This window comes from Haemorhous mexicanus, chromosome 3 (genome assembly GCF_027477595.1).
Source record: "Haemorhous mexicanus isolate bHaeMex1 chromosome 3, bHaeMex1.pri, whole genome shotgun sequence".
In the NCBI taxonomy this organism is placed as follows: domain Eukaryota; kingdom Metazoa; phylum Chordata; class Aves; order Passeriformes; family Fringillidae; genus Haemorhous; species Haemorhous mexicanus.
The window spans coordinates 38,604,516-38,619,303 of record NC_082343.1 but is presented as its reverse complement, the minus strand read 5'-3'; the positions used below and the strand labels follow the sequence as shown (position 1 = coordinate 38,619,303).

Sequence of the window (14,788 nt, the reverse complement as noted above, 5' to 3'; positions counted from 1 at the left end):
GGCGGTGCGAGGGGGAGGCGGGACACGGAGGAGCTCGGCGGGACTGCGGGGAAGCACCGCGGGACGGTGGGAGAGCGCCGCGCCGCGCCGCCGTCCCCGCGGGTCCTGCGGCGCACGCGCGGGTCCCGGTCACAGCCCGGGCTCGGTCAGGCCGGCCATCCCGTCCCGTCCCGTCCCGTCCCGTCCCGTCCCGTCCGTTCCCTGCGAGCGCCGTCCCAGCTGCCGCCGCAGCGATCGCTGCCGCCGGTCGCGGCGGGCGGGCGCCATGGCGGTGCGCGGGGTGCCGTGCCTGGCCTGGTGCCTCCGCCGAGTTGGGGCCAGCGGCGACTGGCTCCTGCTGGAGGCCGGCACGCAGGTGAGCCGCGCCGGGCTCCGGCCCCTCGGGACGGGCGGGTGGGCACGGCTCTCGGGGCGCAGTTTGGTGGGGTCTTGTGGTTTCTTACAGCGCTTCCCAGGAGGAAAAAGCACCGCCTCGTCCCGCTTAAGGAGCAGCCTCCGTTCGGGGCCGCCCGGCCCGGCCGCCCGAGCGGGCGGCGTTCAGCGCCGGTAACGCCCGAGGGCGGGGAGGGCGGACCCCGTCGCTGGAGTCGCCTTCGCTTGTTTTGAATTCTTCTGTCGTATTTAGATAGACTTGTCCGCGAGATGGTAACGTAAGTGAGGACGAAGGGAGTCCGTAGCCTAATTAACAAGGCGATACTTTTGGCGAGGTTAACAGTACCTAAGGCATTAGGTATTCAGGTGTAAACGAGGTCAAGTTTAAATTGTTTTGGTGATATTTTGGTGCGGTACAGGAATAGCCGTTTTCTCAGCGATCGTGGTTTTTAATTGAAAAGATGGGCCCTGGTACGCTTCCCTAAAACCCAGCAAGCAAAGATGTGTGATCGTGTTGGGGCAGTGTAAAAGGATTGCTGTTCTGGTCAAAATCAGGTGGTGTGGCTGATGCTGTGGCCAAGGCCTTGTGCTCACACACTGCAAAAGGCACCCGTCCAAACGTATGCTTTTGTTACTCTCCCATCATGGGTTTGAAGCCCTGAGATGTGCAGATCTCCTCGGTGAAGGACTGCAGGTAACAACTTACAGCCAGGGCACTGATAATTGTGCAGGGAATCCAGTTTGGGATGTTACAGCTCTGATTGTCTGCACAGTGGTTGTCATTCGCAGCAGGGAGGCTGATGGCATTCTGGTGCTGTAGGTGTGCTAGGCCACAAAGCACAAACTGCTTTTGCTGGAGATGTAAATTATAATCGTAGAATACCCCGAGTTGGTAGGGACCCGCAGGGATCATTGAGTCCAGCTTCTGACTGTGCCCAGGACAGCCCTAAGAATCACACCCCATGCCTGAGAGTGTTGTCTGAACACCTCTTGAACCCTGTCAGTCTTGGTGCTGTGACCACTTTGGTGCCAAAGGACACTGCTGATATGTGGGGATGGGATGTGATTTGCCAGTACTGCTGTGAGCAGCACTGAGCTCCAGCAGGTGAGCGGTAACATCTTGGACCCCTGTTTGCTAAATGAACACGTTCAAGGGGGAGTTTTGTGACTGGCCCTGCTTGCTCTCACTCATATTGGTATGTGAGATCCTGCATATGTGTGTGACTGGGCCCTGAGGATGCCACTGCATGGACAAATGCAAAGCTGATTTTATGTTTGAATCCTCATGAAGAAGGGAGTCTTTATCTGTTTGAGTCTCTGTACGTCTTACATATGCAATCCATGCTGACAGAAAACTATATGGAACATTTAAGAGGGAGGCACTAACATAGTTAAGTTTGCTTTTGTCACCTTAATTTGTTTCCTTGCCTTTGGTTATGACATGGAGGTCTGAGTTCTTGCTCTAAACTCAAGGTGAGAACTGCTCATTACTGCAAGGTAATGCAGTGCACACATGAGTTAAGAGAAGTGTGCAGAGGAGGCAGCAGAGGGAGGGAGAGCAGGGATGTGCTTTACATGGCAATCTGAAATTAGATGTGATTTAATAAGATGCTGTGCAATATTACAATTATGTCCCTTCTTCCTGAAGATACTATTAGAGTCTAATCCAGTTACTTAGATCACTTTGACTACTGGTTATGAGCTGCATGTGGCTTAGATTCTGAGCCATAAGATCAATGGTGTGATTTACAAAAGTATTGTGTATTTAGGGCAATGTTGAGTGTGTGCTTTTTTTGATGGCAGTTTTCTGGGCTATTTTTTTCCTGTATCTTTCCTGTTCACAAATGGTCGAACAGATGCAACTAGCAAATGAAGAGGATAAGAAGTAATCTTGAGACCCACACACAGTAGTGCTAGTTTGAAGAATGTTGTTTGGTTAGGTAATGATTGAGGTGGGACACAGATGGTTTGTGAGTGGCTTTGAGCAGCTTTGCTGCTGAGGAAGATTTCCATGAAACCATGGTTGTAACATGCCTCAGAAAAATCAAAATTTCCTCAGTAGGAGAGAAAGATAATACTTTGTAAGCTTCCATTTTCTTTATACTCTTAAATTTAAATGAAAAAAAAAATCATGATATGCCAAGCTTTTTGGAATAACCATAAGATGTTGATCTGGAGTTTTGCTGTACTTAAATTAAAATGCTATAAACTGAATTTACCATGTCATTTCTGATTGCAGTAACTACACTACTTCATTTTTAGGTGACTATTGGCCGAGGATTGGATATCACGTACCAGCTGGTGTCAAAAACCTGTCCCTTGATGATCTCTCGTAAGCACTGTGTCTTCCAGCAGAATGCAGAAGGGCAGTGGACTGTCAAGGATAACAAGGTACAGAGACCAGCTGAAGACCTTGTATTCTGAGATTTATTGAATAGAATCCATTGTTTTGGATCTAGCAGTGTATGGGCTGTGATATAGCATAAGGGTGATAGAAGGTCCATGGGAATGTGTCTTGCCTGTTGTGCACTTCCAGCAGGAAACTTCAATCTGCTGCAGTAGGGATGCAAACTGGATTACTTTCTCTCTGTAGATCCACCTCTTGGTTTAGCATTTTTCAGACCAATGTGGCCTGGCTAAAGGCACTTTGCAGTCTGTGAACCTGTTTGGTGTTGCTTTCTTAAAAAACATCCTATATGAATTTTGACATAGGATTTTATCCTTTCAAGAGGATAACATTGTAGTGCTAATGAAAAGATAAAGTGCAACTCCTTATTGTAGTGACACAATTGCTTTAATTATAATCAACTTCAACAAGAATCTAGTGTAAGAAAAATCATGCTTCATGTTGTGTTCAAATGAGTTTCTCCTGAAAGTTCTCCTCAGCTGATTAGGATAAGATGCTGATGTCAGAGTCCTCAACTAGGTCTCACTTTGACTTCAGTAGCCTGTTTTTTATATCATGATCTCTCCACTTTCTCATTTGCTCTGAAAACAGTGAAGTGAGTAATTTGCTTTAAAACAGCACTGGTAGAACAAAAATGTTCAACGTGTCATGCAGATTTGAAGGATGTTTGGGTTGACAGCAGATTAGTCAGAAAGGAATGGAGTGGCTACTATTAAAATTACACTGCTCTCAAACAAAACCCTCTTGTAGTACATGTATAAACTTGAAAACCTAATGTTAGTGCATGATAGGAAACATCTACCATAGATTAACTATTAACACTTCCTGTCTGTTTTCACTGTTGACCAGTTGGTCAGCTTGTTTCAATGAATCTCATTGAGATATGTCAGTTCCTAGTGTTTCTGCAGTTCATCCTGAGCATAGAACAGTTTTGTTGGTTTTGAAGACTATTTCTTGAGCTAATTTTGAGAGCTTTTTTGTGCTTTGAACATTATATCTAGAAGAATATTTTCCCTCTTTACAGTCTCCTTGTATTTATGGAAAAACTTTGTTTTCTTCAAGGAGTATAGCCAATGATTCTTTTTATTTCCTTTTTTTTTTTTTTTTTGAATTTCAGGTAACATTAATTATCAAGAATAATTACTGTAGTATTCTATGTTCCTGACAATGATCTTTTGTGGAGACTTTTTGTTATTTAGTTTTTATTTCTGAAGCTTTTGTGCAGGTTTTTCCCCTCAGAGTTCGCAGTTTTCCTTTTGGACAAGCACATGCACAGAATGTTGTTCTTGGTGCTTGTACATAAAATCTGTAATGCAAGAATAATGTGCAGTATATAATACAGTGTAGTAATTGTAATAAATGCAACACTGAGCCAATGAACTGGATATTACAAGGTTTATTTGAAGAGGTTGTTTGTGTTAATTTACAGTTGCCAGAAATAACTTTCAGAGGACACTGTAACTTCATATTAAATTTTGGTGGTTCTGTGTTTATTGGCAGAGTCTAAATGGAGTTTGGCTTAATAAACAGCGCCTGGATCCATCAAAAGTCTATCCTATTGCTGAAGGAGACCGTATTGAGTTGGGAGTGCCTTTGGAAAACAAAGAGACTGCTGAATATGAGTATGAAGTAATTAAAGATGAATGGGAGAAAATTAGACCCTTTTTAGCCCAAAGAAGTGACCTGGGGAAAGCTAAGAGTTCAAGACCTAAACGTAAATTTAGTTTGGAGGAATTGGAGACACGTGAATCAGAAGGCCCTTCAAACTCCAGATGCAAAAGAGACAGAATGTCCTGTGGCAATGAACCTTTAGATAAATCATGGGGACAGGCAGAAGAGGCCAAACGGCTCACAGAGAAGATGGATGTCAAGCTGCCTTCTCCTGGACCCAGTGAGGGGGATAGTGGTCCAGTGCATGGTAGCCCTGTTCACTCCAAGAAAGCTGTGACTGTCCCACAGAAGGACCAGAAGGGCTCCGGTCTTGTAGAGTCATGGACTGGCTTGAAAAAGCTGAGGAAATCTCTAGAGGATACAATGAAATTAAAGGTCAAAGTGCAGGAGAAGCAGACTGCAGTTCTAAATGTCAAGCAGAAGCGCAGGAAGTGTGATCAGAAGGAGATCCTAGTAATGGAGCAGGAGCTGCAGGAGTTGCAGAACCAACTCTGCATGGAACAAGAGCATCAGCAGCAGCAGGTGGAAGAGCTGGAGAGGACATTCTGTAAAGAGCAGCAGAAGCTAGAGGTATAGTGGTGGCAATAATTTTGGCCTGTGTCTTCACTTTGATGGAATGCCTCGTGTAAGGCATTGATCCAAAATAGCTCTTGAACTATACAGTAACAAAAATAGTGCTTGGATTTACCCCTACAAAAGTTTTTGTGGAAGTATTTAACTTAGCAACTTAGTGCGTAACACAGTGCACGTACCAAAAGAAACTGCAGACACAGAAGAGATTTGGCTGCACTGGGAATTCAGAAAAAGGTGCAAAATTAAGTATTTTAGCTGGTAAAGAAGTGTGTTTTTTAAATAAAAAAATGAAATTCACTGCCTGATTTCTCTTGCTTATAGAGAGGACAAGTAGAAAAATAATCACTCTGAGTGTGAATTTCTCTCAGTATATGGCTGAAATAAAGCCCACAGTGCATGGCAAGTGCACTGTTTTTACAGTCAATGAAATACTGCATGCCTTAATCCCTAGAGGGAAGGAGATTATTTTCCTACTTTCAAAAAACCCTCTCTTGCAATCTGTAAGTACCTTTAAGCAGTAAGTATATGTGATAAGTTGCTTTTTTGGTAAAAGACAAATCTGTTTGAGCTTGAGACTGCTCAAAATTGGGTTTAAAGAAAGTGAGGATTCATCTTGGAGTGAGTCTAATAATTTATTAGTTACTTCCTTAAAGTCTGCTGCTAAAGGCAAGATGCCAGTATCAGAAGTACAGAAAGTTTGGAGTTGTGTCCTTGGAAACAATGGGACATTTACCTGGCGCTTTAGGTATCTCTGAAGTCTTTAAATGCACTCAAAAACAGAGTTGCAGCTTTTAAGATGTTGCTGATCTCTTTGCTTCTATGAATATGCTGGTGCCTTTTGAGCTAGAATAATGTGGAGGTATTCCAAATATGGAGCTGTAAATGATATATCCATTTTAACTCATCACAGAAATTATAGCTTTAATTTCTGTTGTACACATGTAACCCTAGAGTGGAACATCTCGCTGTTTGTTGAAAATCAGTGTTGTTTCTTTAAGCATATCCTCTAAAGAGAGTGTGCACAGTAGTAATTTTCTGTCTCTTATGTTCTTCAAGTCTTTTTTTTTCCCATTTCTTACCCCACCCAGGGAGAAAAGTGTCAACAAGGGGAAGAGAATCTGAAGGAGCAGCTGGCCCAGGTCCTGCAAGAGGCAAGTGATTATGAGTGTAGGTTTGATATATCTGTGTAACTTGGATATTTAAGTCTTTCCAAGTGTTGTGGCCTCTTGGTAGAAGACAAGGACTTTGCCTTAGGTGACTGTAAAACCTAACTGAAGTGGAAGAATAACCTGGAAGAGGGAATTTAAAATGTGATGGCACTAGGAAGGTCATAAATAACTGGCAGTGCCTTCCAATTTTTAAGTTAAGGATAAACTGCCTTAACATCTGAACTTTTAAGTGTTGCTCTTCTAGGAGGAGAATAGGAGAAATGAGTGTGCTGAACCTTATGACTATGACCATGTATCTTTAATAGGATAGCTTAGAATGGTACTTGTATAACTTCTGGAATGGTATTGTTACAGCATCGTGCTTTGATGGAAGAACTGAATCGTAATAAAAAAGATTTTGAGGAGATAATTCGAGCCAAGAATAAGGAACTGGAAGAAACGAAGGTAAGGAATAACTGCATTCTTAGTTTTATTCATAAGTGAAACATGATATGCTGCATGAGCAGAGGAGATGGTTTATTTAACATTTGTCTTGGCTCTGCCTGGCCTCCTGTAGTGCAAAATTTCTGTGTTTTGAGGTGGCAGCTGACACTGGGGGAGGAGGCACCTTGCCCTTTTTATAAATTGGTGTCAAACAGTTGTTACTAGAGCTTTCTCAAACATAAAGAAAGCCCATAGCAGCTGAACAGTGCCTTTTGGAAGAGAAATGGGCCCATTGCACCCTTTCTTTGAAAAACAAACAAAAAATTAAGCCAGAAATAACGGAAAAAATCCACTGACAAACAAAAAGTGTTTGAAAAGTGAGGGGCTTAATTTTCAGTTAAAGGGCATTCAAGTAAAACTGCATTGGGACAGCAGTTCTATAAGGGATTGTAGGACTGAAGCAACATGGAATTTTAATAATGAATGAGATAAGCCACAGTTCTTCCTGGCCTTGACACAAAGTGATGAATGGAAAATAATTAAGGGGATCCTTTCCTGTGTCTTACTTTTGGAAATTATCACATTATCCACCACTGACAGTTTACTTTTTTTTTTAATGTGATCTTGAGAAATTTGTTGCTGTTTCAACTATAGCTTCAGTTAGTAGAATTTTCCTGCTGTTTTTAGAAGATAGAGCAGGTACTTAGCCTAATCAGCCTAATTTAACTCTTAACAAGCAAACAAAAAGATTATTAGATTGCTAAATGCAAGTAAATGTTTTAAACTTTATTGCTTCCTTTTTTTAGCATTTGAGTTGTTTAGTCTGTTGGGTGTTCTGCTTTTTATATCAGACACCAAAACAAAATAATTTATTAAAGCCAAACTCTTGCTAGGAACAGGTTGAAAAAGATTCTGAAAAGATTGATCAGCTGGTAGTTCCTTTAGGCTGAAGGGAATTTTGGTAATGGCTGTTCTCTCTTCCAAGTTCTCCATAGTGGGTGGGAATATTGTCAATACTGCTGAGACTACAAAGAGGAAAGAGACTACAGACATGGGTATGTGATAGATACCCAGTCCTCTTGACATATGGAGATTTGCAGTATGATTTTCTTCCCCTGCACACACTCCTGCCAATTGAGAAAAATCTTGTTCTTTGTTGATACACAACAACATGTACTTTTCCACCAGGAGGAGAAGGAAAAGGTGAGAGCCCAAAAAGAAGAGGTGTTGAATCAGATGAATGATGTGTTGGAGAATGAGTTGCAGTGCACAATCTGTTCTGAGCACTTTATCGAGGTATGTTTATACCTTTGTGGGTTTGCCAGTAAAAAAGAGACTTGAGAAGCTTTCCATAGCTCTAGTAACACAATATTTAAGCCCTTTTCTTTACTTACCTTGTTTAACAGAACTCACAGTGAGTTCTTATGGGAAAGAGTTGATCCAGAGGTCTGTTCTGTCTGCCCTGACTCTGCTTGACAGCAAGTTCAGCTTTAATGTCTCTATCTGCAGACAAGAGTGCTTAATCCTAAAATGCACATAAGTTTGGAGCACTTGTGTATGTTTTTGAACTGGTGCCCTGAGTTGCTGCTGACAGCTGCTTGGGGAAGAATTATTTTGTAGTGGACCTTGATCTACGTTGACTAGAGTTGGACTGTTTGAGGTTAGTGAAGAGTTGGACTGTTGGAGATGTTAGTAAAGGAAGGGAGGTAGAATATTCAGTCAAGTCCTGGGATGTTTATATTGTTCAGATAAACTCTTTGAGAAATTAGCCTGTTTTCATTTGATTCTACAAGTAATAGGCTATGCTTGTCCTGTAGACTGTTACTTATGTTTATGTTTTGCTACAAGGTCAGTTTCATTAAATTATTGTTTTACTATGGGAAACCTGATGTGTTAGCCTTGTTACAATGGCTTAAGAGCTAGCTGAAATTTTAATTTCTGGTTTCTCAGTATATTAAGATGCTATTTTGCAGTATCTGAGTTTTTCCATAATTTATCCTTTTCAAATTGGAGGAACTTGCAATAAAATTAATTACTTTTTCCTGTTTCTGACTTGCTGTGACTTACAGTGACTCCATTAACTGACTTGTAACGCTTGCCTGACCTCTGGCATGTGAAAGTTTGTGTGTGACACCTGTGAGGGCCCTAAAGGCTTTGGGCTCTCCAGTCCCTTTCCCTGTACAAAATATTAATCTAATATTTCCCTGTATTCAGTACATTTTTGCTTGGCAGTGCCTCTGCGAGCTCACTGTGACCAGTGTCCTTCTGCTGAATTCCACAGGCGGTCACTCTGAACTGTGCACACAGCTTCTGCTCCTACTGCATCAATGAGTGGACAAAACGTAAAGTGGAGTGCCCTATCTGCAGGCAAGAGATCAAATCAAAGACACGCTCTCTGGTGCTGGATAACTGCATTAACAGGATGGTAGAAAAACTGGATGTGGAAATGAAAGAGCATCGCCTGAGCCTTATCAGAGAGCGGAAAGGTGAGAGGTGGGTGGATGTGGCATGATGAGTACAATCTCTTATTCCATCTATCTTGCACGACTTTCTTTGGCACCTATATACCAAGAAGATGCTCAGGGAATGCTGCAGAAATGCTAAAAAAATAATTATGAGATCTCTCAACTAACTGCCTTTGCTGCACAGTAAAATAAAATTAGTACAAAGTTTGGAAAAAGACTTTGGTATGAATTCCACAGTCTGGCAGGAAAACTTAGTTTAACCATGCGAAAGGTTATGCTCTTTCAAAGAGATCACTTAATAAAAGCAAAAATACATAGAATGGTCCTTGAAAAATTTACCAGGCACTTTTGATTAAACTGTGGAGTACGTTACAGAAACTCAGTGGACCTGACAAGAAGTTCTGAATTCTTTTCTATGTGCTAGATTTATGTAGGAAATCTCTGAAAGAGACACTGGTATATGATGTAAGTATGGCTGAACTGACACTTGCTCTGACATGTTTATTTTTGGGGAATTAAAGCCACTGTGGCTTACAGGCATAACATCTTGCCTAGTTGTTGCTAAAATACTATGCATGATGGTGTTTGCTTTATTAAAAAACCCCAATGTGGGTTATTCCTGGTCTGCTTCCTTCTAAATTTCTTTCTAGAGCACTTGACATTGGTATCTAGGTGCTGAAATGTAGATGTCTGTTCCTGCTACCCTTAAATTTCTATTGCTGTGTTCTCTTAAGTAATGTTTTGTTTTCCCTTCATAGAGATGAGTGCATGATCCTTAATTTTGCAGTGTATCAAACTGTATTTTTACCAAAAGAAAGGTGATTTTGATATCTTTCAGATGTGCCACGGTGACATAGAATGACATCACTAAGCAATTCTAGTTCAAGCCTGAAATGATAACCTATGTAACCCTTTCAGTCTGATTCCCTTTAGGAAGTGCTGCATTGCCAAGAGGCTGCCCAGCTCAGCTACAAGAATTGCTTTTACCTCTGTGGAGCTGAGGCAGCCCTCGTGCATTGCATGCATCTGCAGAGTGCTACAGTGCTCCTAAGTGTCTGCTCAGGTAGCTGATGGGCACTAGCTGAAGTGGTGCCTTCATTGCAGTCCATTGTGTGCTACACCAATGGTCTTCATCCATGTTCAAACAAAAAGCAAATGAGTTCATAGCCTTCCTTAAGAAATAACTACCAGTAGGAAATAATTTAAATTTACTGTGACACACTTCAGCTGGAAGGTGAAATGGTTTCTGTGCCTCTTTTTGTGCAGTGATGGAAACATTTCGATTGAAATGAAGATTACCATTTGTCTATTTAAAATTAATTCCTAAGAAATATACCTGCTAAAAGAAGAATGATGTTGGAAGTGGCACTTAAGAAGCTGTCAAGGCTTTCCAAGAAACCTTTCTAGGAGTCTTAGTAGCCCCAGCACTAGAAGGACAGCTTGCAGTCTTAAATAGATGAAGCTTTTGATGAGGCTATAAATGTCCTGAACAATCAATACTTGTTTGAGAGCCCCTTACCACATTTTTTCTTTCCTTTTCTTACCTGGCAAGACACTGAAATAGTTAGCCACTTCCATTGCCAGTTGTGTCCCTGTGAAGAGGTGGAGAATGACTCCTCCTCACCTGTGTTACCTTAATAGGAAAAGACATATAGAACACTTCGGAGCACTTAAGAAAACAAGCAAACAACTCCCATTCCTTTGTTGTTTTATGGTGAAAACTGAAATGAAAAAGGCCTATGTCCTGCAGCTTGAAAGACTTATTGCAAACTGACTGTGAGAAGCTAAAATACAGTTTCAAAGACAAGTAGTAATTTAGCACTTGTGGATACAGTGGTCACAGCTAACTTTTGTATCTGTGTGTTTTGTATGCAGAGAAACAGAATGCGATGGTGAAGCCAGCCACAGACAGTGACAGTGGTGTCCCTTCTACCACTTACTCCATCTTGTCAACGAGCAGTTGTGACAGTGAGGACTCTGAGGAGGATTCTTCCTATAGTGAAAGCTACTATGTTATCTGAACACTGTTACTGCAGACTCATTGCCCCTGTGCTGCCTAGAACCAACCTAATGGTGTTTGGTTGGCTGGTGCTGGAAGAGTGGACTGGGCACCTGGAAGGACCTGTGAAGAGGCTGGAGGTTTAAACTAGCAGCATTTGGAAGAAGGATCTTGTTTTCCAAATGAATGCACAGAAGCTTGATCTCTAAAACAAAATTGGGTTTATGAGAGAACAGACTGCCATTATGCTGGCTGATTGACTTACAAACTCTAAACTTCCACGTTAGCTTGTGACCTGCTCAGTGTAATGAAAGAGTTTGTATTGCATCATTGCCCTTTCCTTAATGAATTACATGTTTATATCAGCATCCCTTATTTCAGGCAGTAGAGGGAATGTCCCAAGCATTTTGAGAACTTGGCCATCCCCACCAGCAGGCAGGAGATTGGTATAGCAGGAAAAAGTGCCAATGTGGGTTTTCCTCTTGAATTTCATACGGCAACTAGAGTCATCCCTGGCCTTTGGCTTTACAGGTGATAAAGGGTGGGATATGGACACTGTTGGCTGCAAGTGCATTGTAAGCTAGCTGCTGGCCATCGGCTTGCTCTGTTTATGTAGCCCATTTTCCATTAGATAGGGATAGAGGAGATGAAATCTTCCAGAAGTCTTTAGCTAGTGTTCTTTTCATTTAGTGTCTTTGGTTTGTTCCCTTTTCGAGCTTTCACATAAAGGGTTTTAGAACTGTGAAGCAGCACATCCAGAAATTTTTAGCAATGACTTTAAAAACATAATCAGCAGCAAGAGAGGAACCTCTGCATCTTCAGGTGTGCTGCTCTCCAAATTAATGAAACGTCCTGTTGGCAGGGTAGGAAAGCAGCATCTGTTGACAACCACAAGATACAGAATGAAGCACTTCTTTTTATTGTTTACAAGACATAACTGTTGAGCTGTGGTTTGTACTATCCTCATGCCAAATCACTTGTTCAAGAGATTGATCAAGTCTTGCTTCATCCTATCACGTATTTGTCTATTGAGTTCCATTTTCTAGTGACTTATGCTTTTGACTTAGCTTTTACATGGAAAGGACTCTTACACTGTGAGAACAGGATGGGGAAGCCCTTCTCATCTGTAATATTTCTTTGGCTCTTTGTATATACCGTTTTGTTTCTATGTTTATTTTGTTTAAGAACAAAAATATAAATCCATTTCTGCATTATTCTTCTTTGGTGCAACCACTGAGATGTCTTCTAGTTGTTTTTAGACTTTTTTTAGAAAACAGACTATCTAATTTAATGACTTTGCTTCATGTTTTGATTGCTGTATGCAGTGTGACTATTGTAAAGTTAATTGAAAAATGTTTGTATTCAGGAACTGATGAAAGACAACCCAATCCTTCAAGACTGTGACTACCCTAATGCTAATTTAATAGCTACACTCATACCTCTTACCTGCTTCCCCCAAGAAAGATCCCATTAAAAAGGTGCATGAATGATGTCCTAAGGAAGTAGTGCATTGTGACAAATTTGGTCAGTAGGATTCAAACAGGGGAGGCCTGATCTGTGGGCCAGGCAGCTTGCTTAAAACTTTAGTGTAAGATTTCTTTTGTGAAGGAGACATTACATCTTCTGTATTCTTCTTTCTCTTTTAATGTTCATTTTCTATATGTGCTCTTGAGAGTTTCTTTTGTGAATAGATGCTTTCTAGAATGAGCAAGAGAAGAGCATTCCTCAAAATGCTCGTGAAACAGGCTGATGTGGAACAGGCATTTCCAATGAAGAGGAGTAGAGGGAAAATACTCGTTACGTATGACTGCGAATTCTTCGACTCTATATCTCCTCCATACGGCTGTGCTTTTTTTCTCATTTCATTTTGCAAAATACATATTTATTTTATTATGTTGATGTTTATGCATATTGCAGAGAAGGATAATATTTCCCCTGGTAACAGAGTGGTAATCTTTGGTTTGGTTTCTGAGTGTGTCCTCTTTTCACTAGAACGTGAAAAATGTAAGTGGTGTATTCCAAATTATTTTTGCTCTTACTGGTAGGTGCACAGTGTGTAAATGTTCACAGAGCAAGGTTAAATATTAATACTGTCCACATACAAAAGCTGTTCACTGACAAAAGCAGACCTGTGTATCTGCAGTGTGCTCTCCTTTGCTCTAAGGTCTGGATCCTTTCTTCTACTTGGATGTCTGCTTGGTTCTACTTGGATGTGCCCATAATATCATGGAGATATTATGTCCTGAACTGTTACCTGTCTTGGGATGGCATCAAGTGCTTCCAGATGTCAGGCTACAACTGAGCTAGTCACAGATGATGCAGGGCAGGTTCAAGACTTGGTGTTTTCCCTTGGAAGACAGCTGTCAGGTAGTGTGATAATCAGACACTTTTACAGCAATACATTGTTGGCATCAGTGGAAGAGTTGGGAAGGGGTACTAGTAAAAGGGGACCATCACAGAGGAATGTTTACCTCATCCAGATCTGTGGAGTCCATGACCAATCTGACAATCTCGTGCAAGAAAAATATACCACATGTGTTGTGAGCCTGTCACAGGCAGAGTGGGACCTTCAGACAAAATTTAGTTATTAAAGAAGCCCTCCCATTGAGTCACAAGGTGCAGACAGGGCCCCCTTGCTTTCTAAAAGCCTTCTCAGAGAGGAGCCTGGATGCTGCTGGATCCAATCTTAGCCCCAGACTGTCAGTGGTTCATGAGTAAAGGATCATATAGGTGTAAACGAACCTTTATACAACTTGGTCCTAGAGGATTTTAGGATGGCACACCAGATATATAAATATGTATGATTTATTATAATGTTTGGACAAAAAGATCTTAATCAGAATCATTTACTAAACAGTATAGGAGGTAGAACAGCTCTTACAGTGCACTATGATGCAATATTGAAGCAATTGTCTTAAAGCAATTGTATTAAAGCTAGGAAAAAGCCCAATTAAGTAGAGATAATGTTATTCACCCATGACTGTAGACTAATTTCTTCTGCTCAGTCATGAGGAGTAATCTTGAGCAGCATCCCCAGTCAAGGGAGAAATCTCCACATATACACTTCAAGAAAGGGTATATTAGAAGACCCTGCCCTTAAAATTTGGGACTGGGCTTTTATATTGACTGTCAATCATAGGTGTCCAGGCTAGCTGTGTCAGCTCAGCAACTTTGGATAAATTATCTGTAGTATCACTTACTGGTTCTGGGTATTTTACCAGGTCTACCACATCTTTATCTCACTATCAGGATGTTTAATTTCAGGACTGATGAGTCAGACTGGTTTCAGCATTATTGAGCATCAAAAGCATCATGATGACCCCGTCTTCATTTACCACGGATAGCTTTTCCCATAGTCATCATTTGAGTTGTTTTTCCCATTCCAGGCAAGCATCTTGCTACAAAGCCTTAGCAATGACTGTCAAATTTAACTACAGAATGTGTAACAGGCAATTCAATAATCCAGCTGTGCCCCCCTTCCCCCAAGTGAAGTGCAGGTTTTCTTTTCCAAAGGTATGCTCTGACTAGTCAATGTTTTACTTCCTCCTCCTCATCTTCCCATCTTGCCATAACTCAACCTATTTAGACACACAGTTTACAGCAACTACATAGCCATAAGCCACACTTCCCAAGTAGGATCCTCTTGTCTCTTAATACTACCGTGTTTGCTTTGGTTTTGTGAGACTAAGCATTCCAGCTTGTGTGCTGA

General features: G+C 41.4%; 1 protein-coding gene across 2 annotated transcripts; it reads left to right on the top strand.

Annotated features, from left to right (window-relative positions):
* The first annotated feature begins 41 nt into the window (after positions 1–41).
* Positions 42–12,577, top strand: RNF8 (ring finger protein 8). 2 transcript variants are annotated; one of them, XM_059841393.1, is made up of 8 exons: positions 42–355; positions 2,635–2,763; positions 4,280–5,020; positions 6,112–6,174; positions 6,547–6,636; positions 7,804–7,911; positions 8,897–9,108; positions 10,956–12,577. In XM_059841393.1, the coding sequence occupies exons 1-8, from the start codon at positions 266–268 to the stop codon at positions 10,993–10,995; spliced, it is 1,473 nt and encodes a 490-aa protein (XP_059697376.1). In that variant the 5' UTR covers positions 42–265; the 3' UTR covers positions 10,996–12,577. The 2 variants fall into 2 exon arrangements, with proteins under 2 accessions (XP_059697376.1, XP_059697375.1); XM_059841392.1 differs by having other exon boundaries at positions 43–355; positions 8,897–9,101.
* Positions 12,578–14,788: the final 2,211 nt, after the last annotated feature.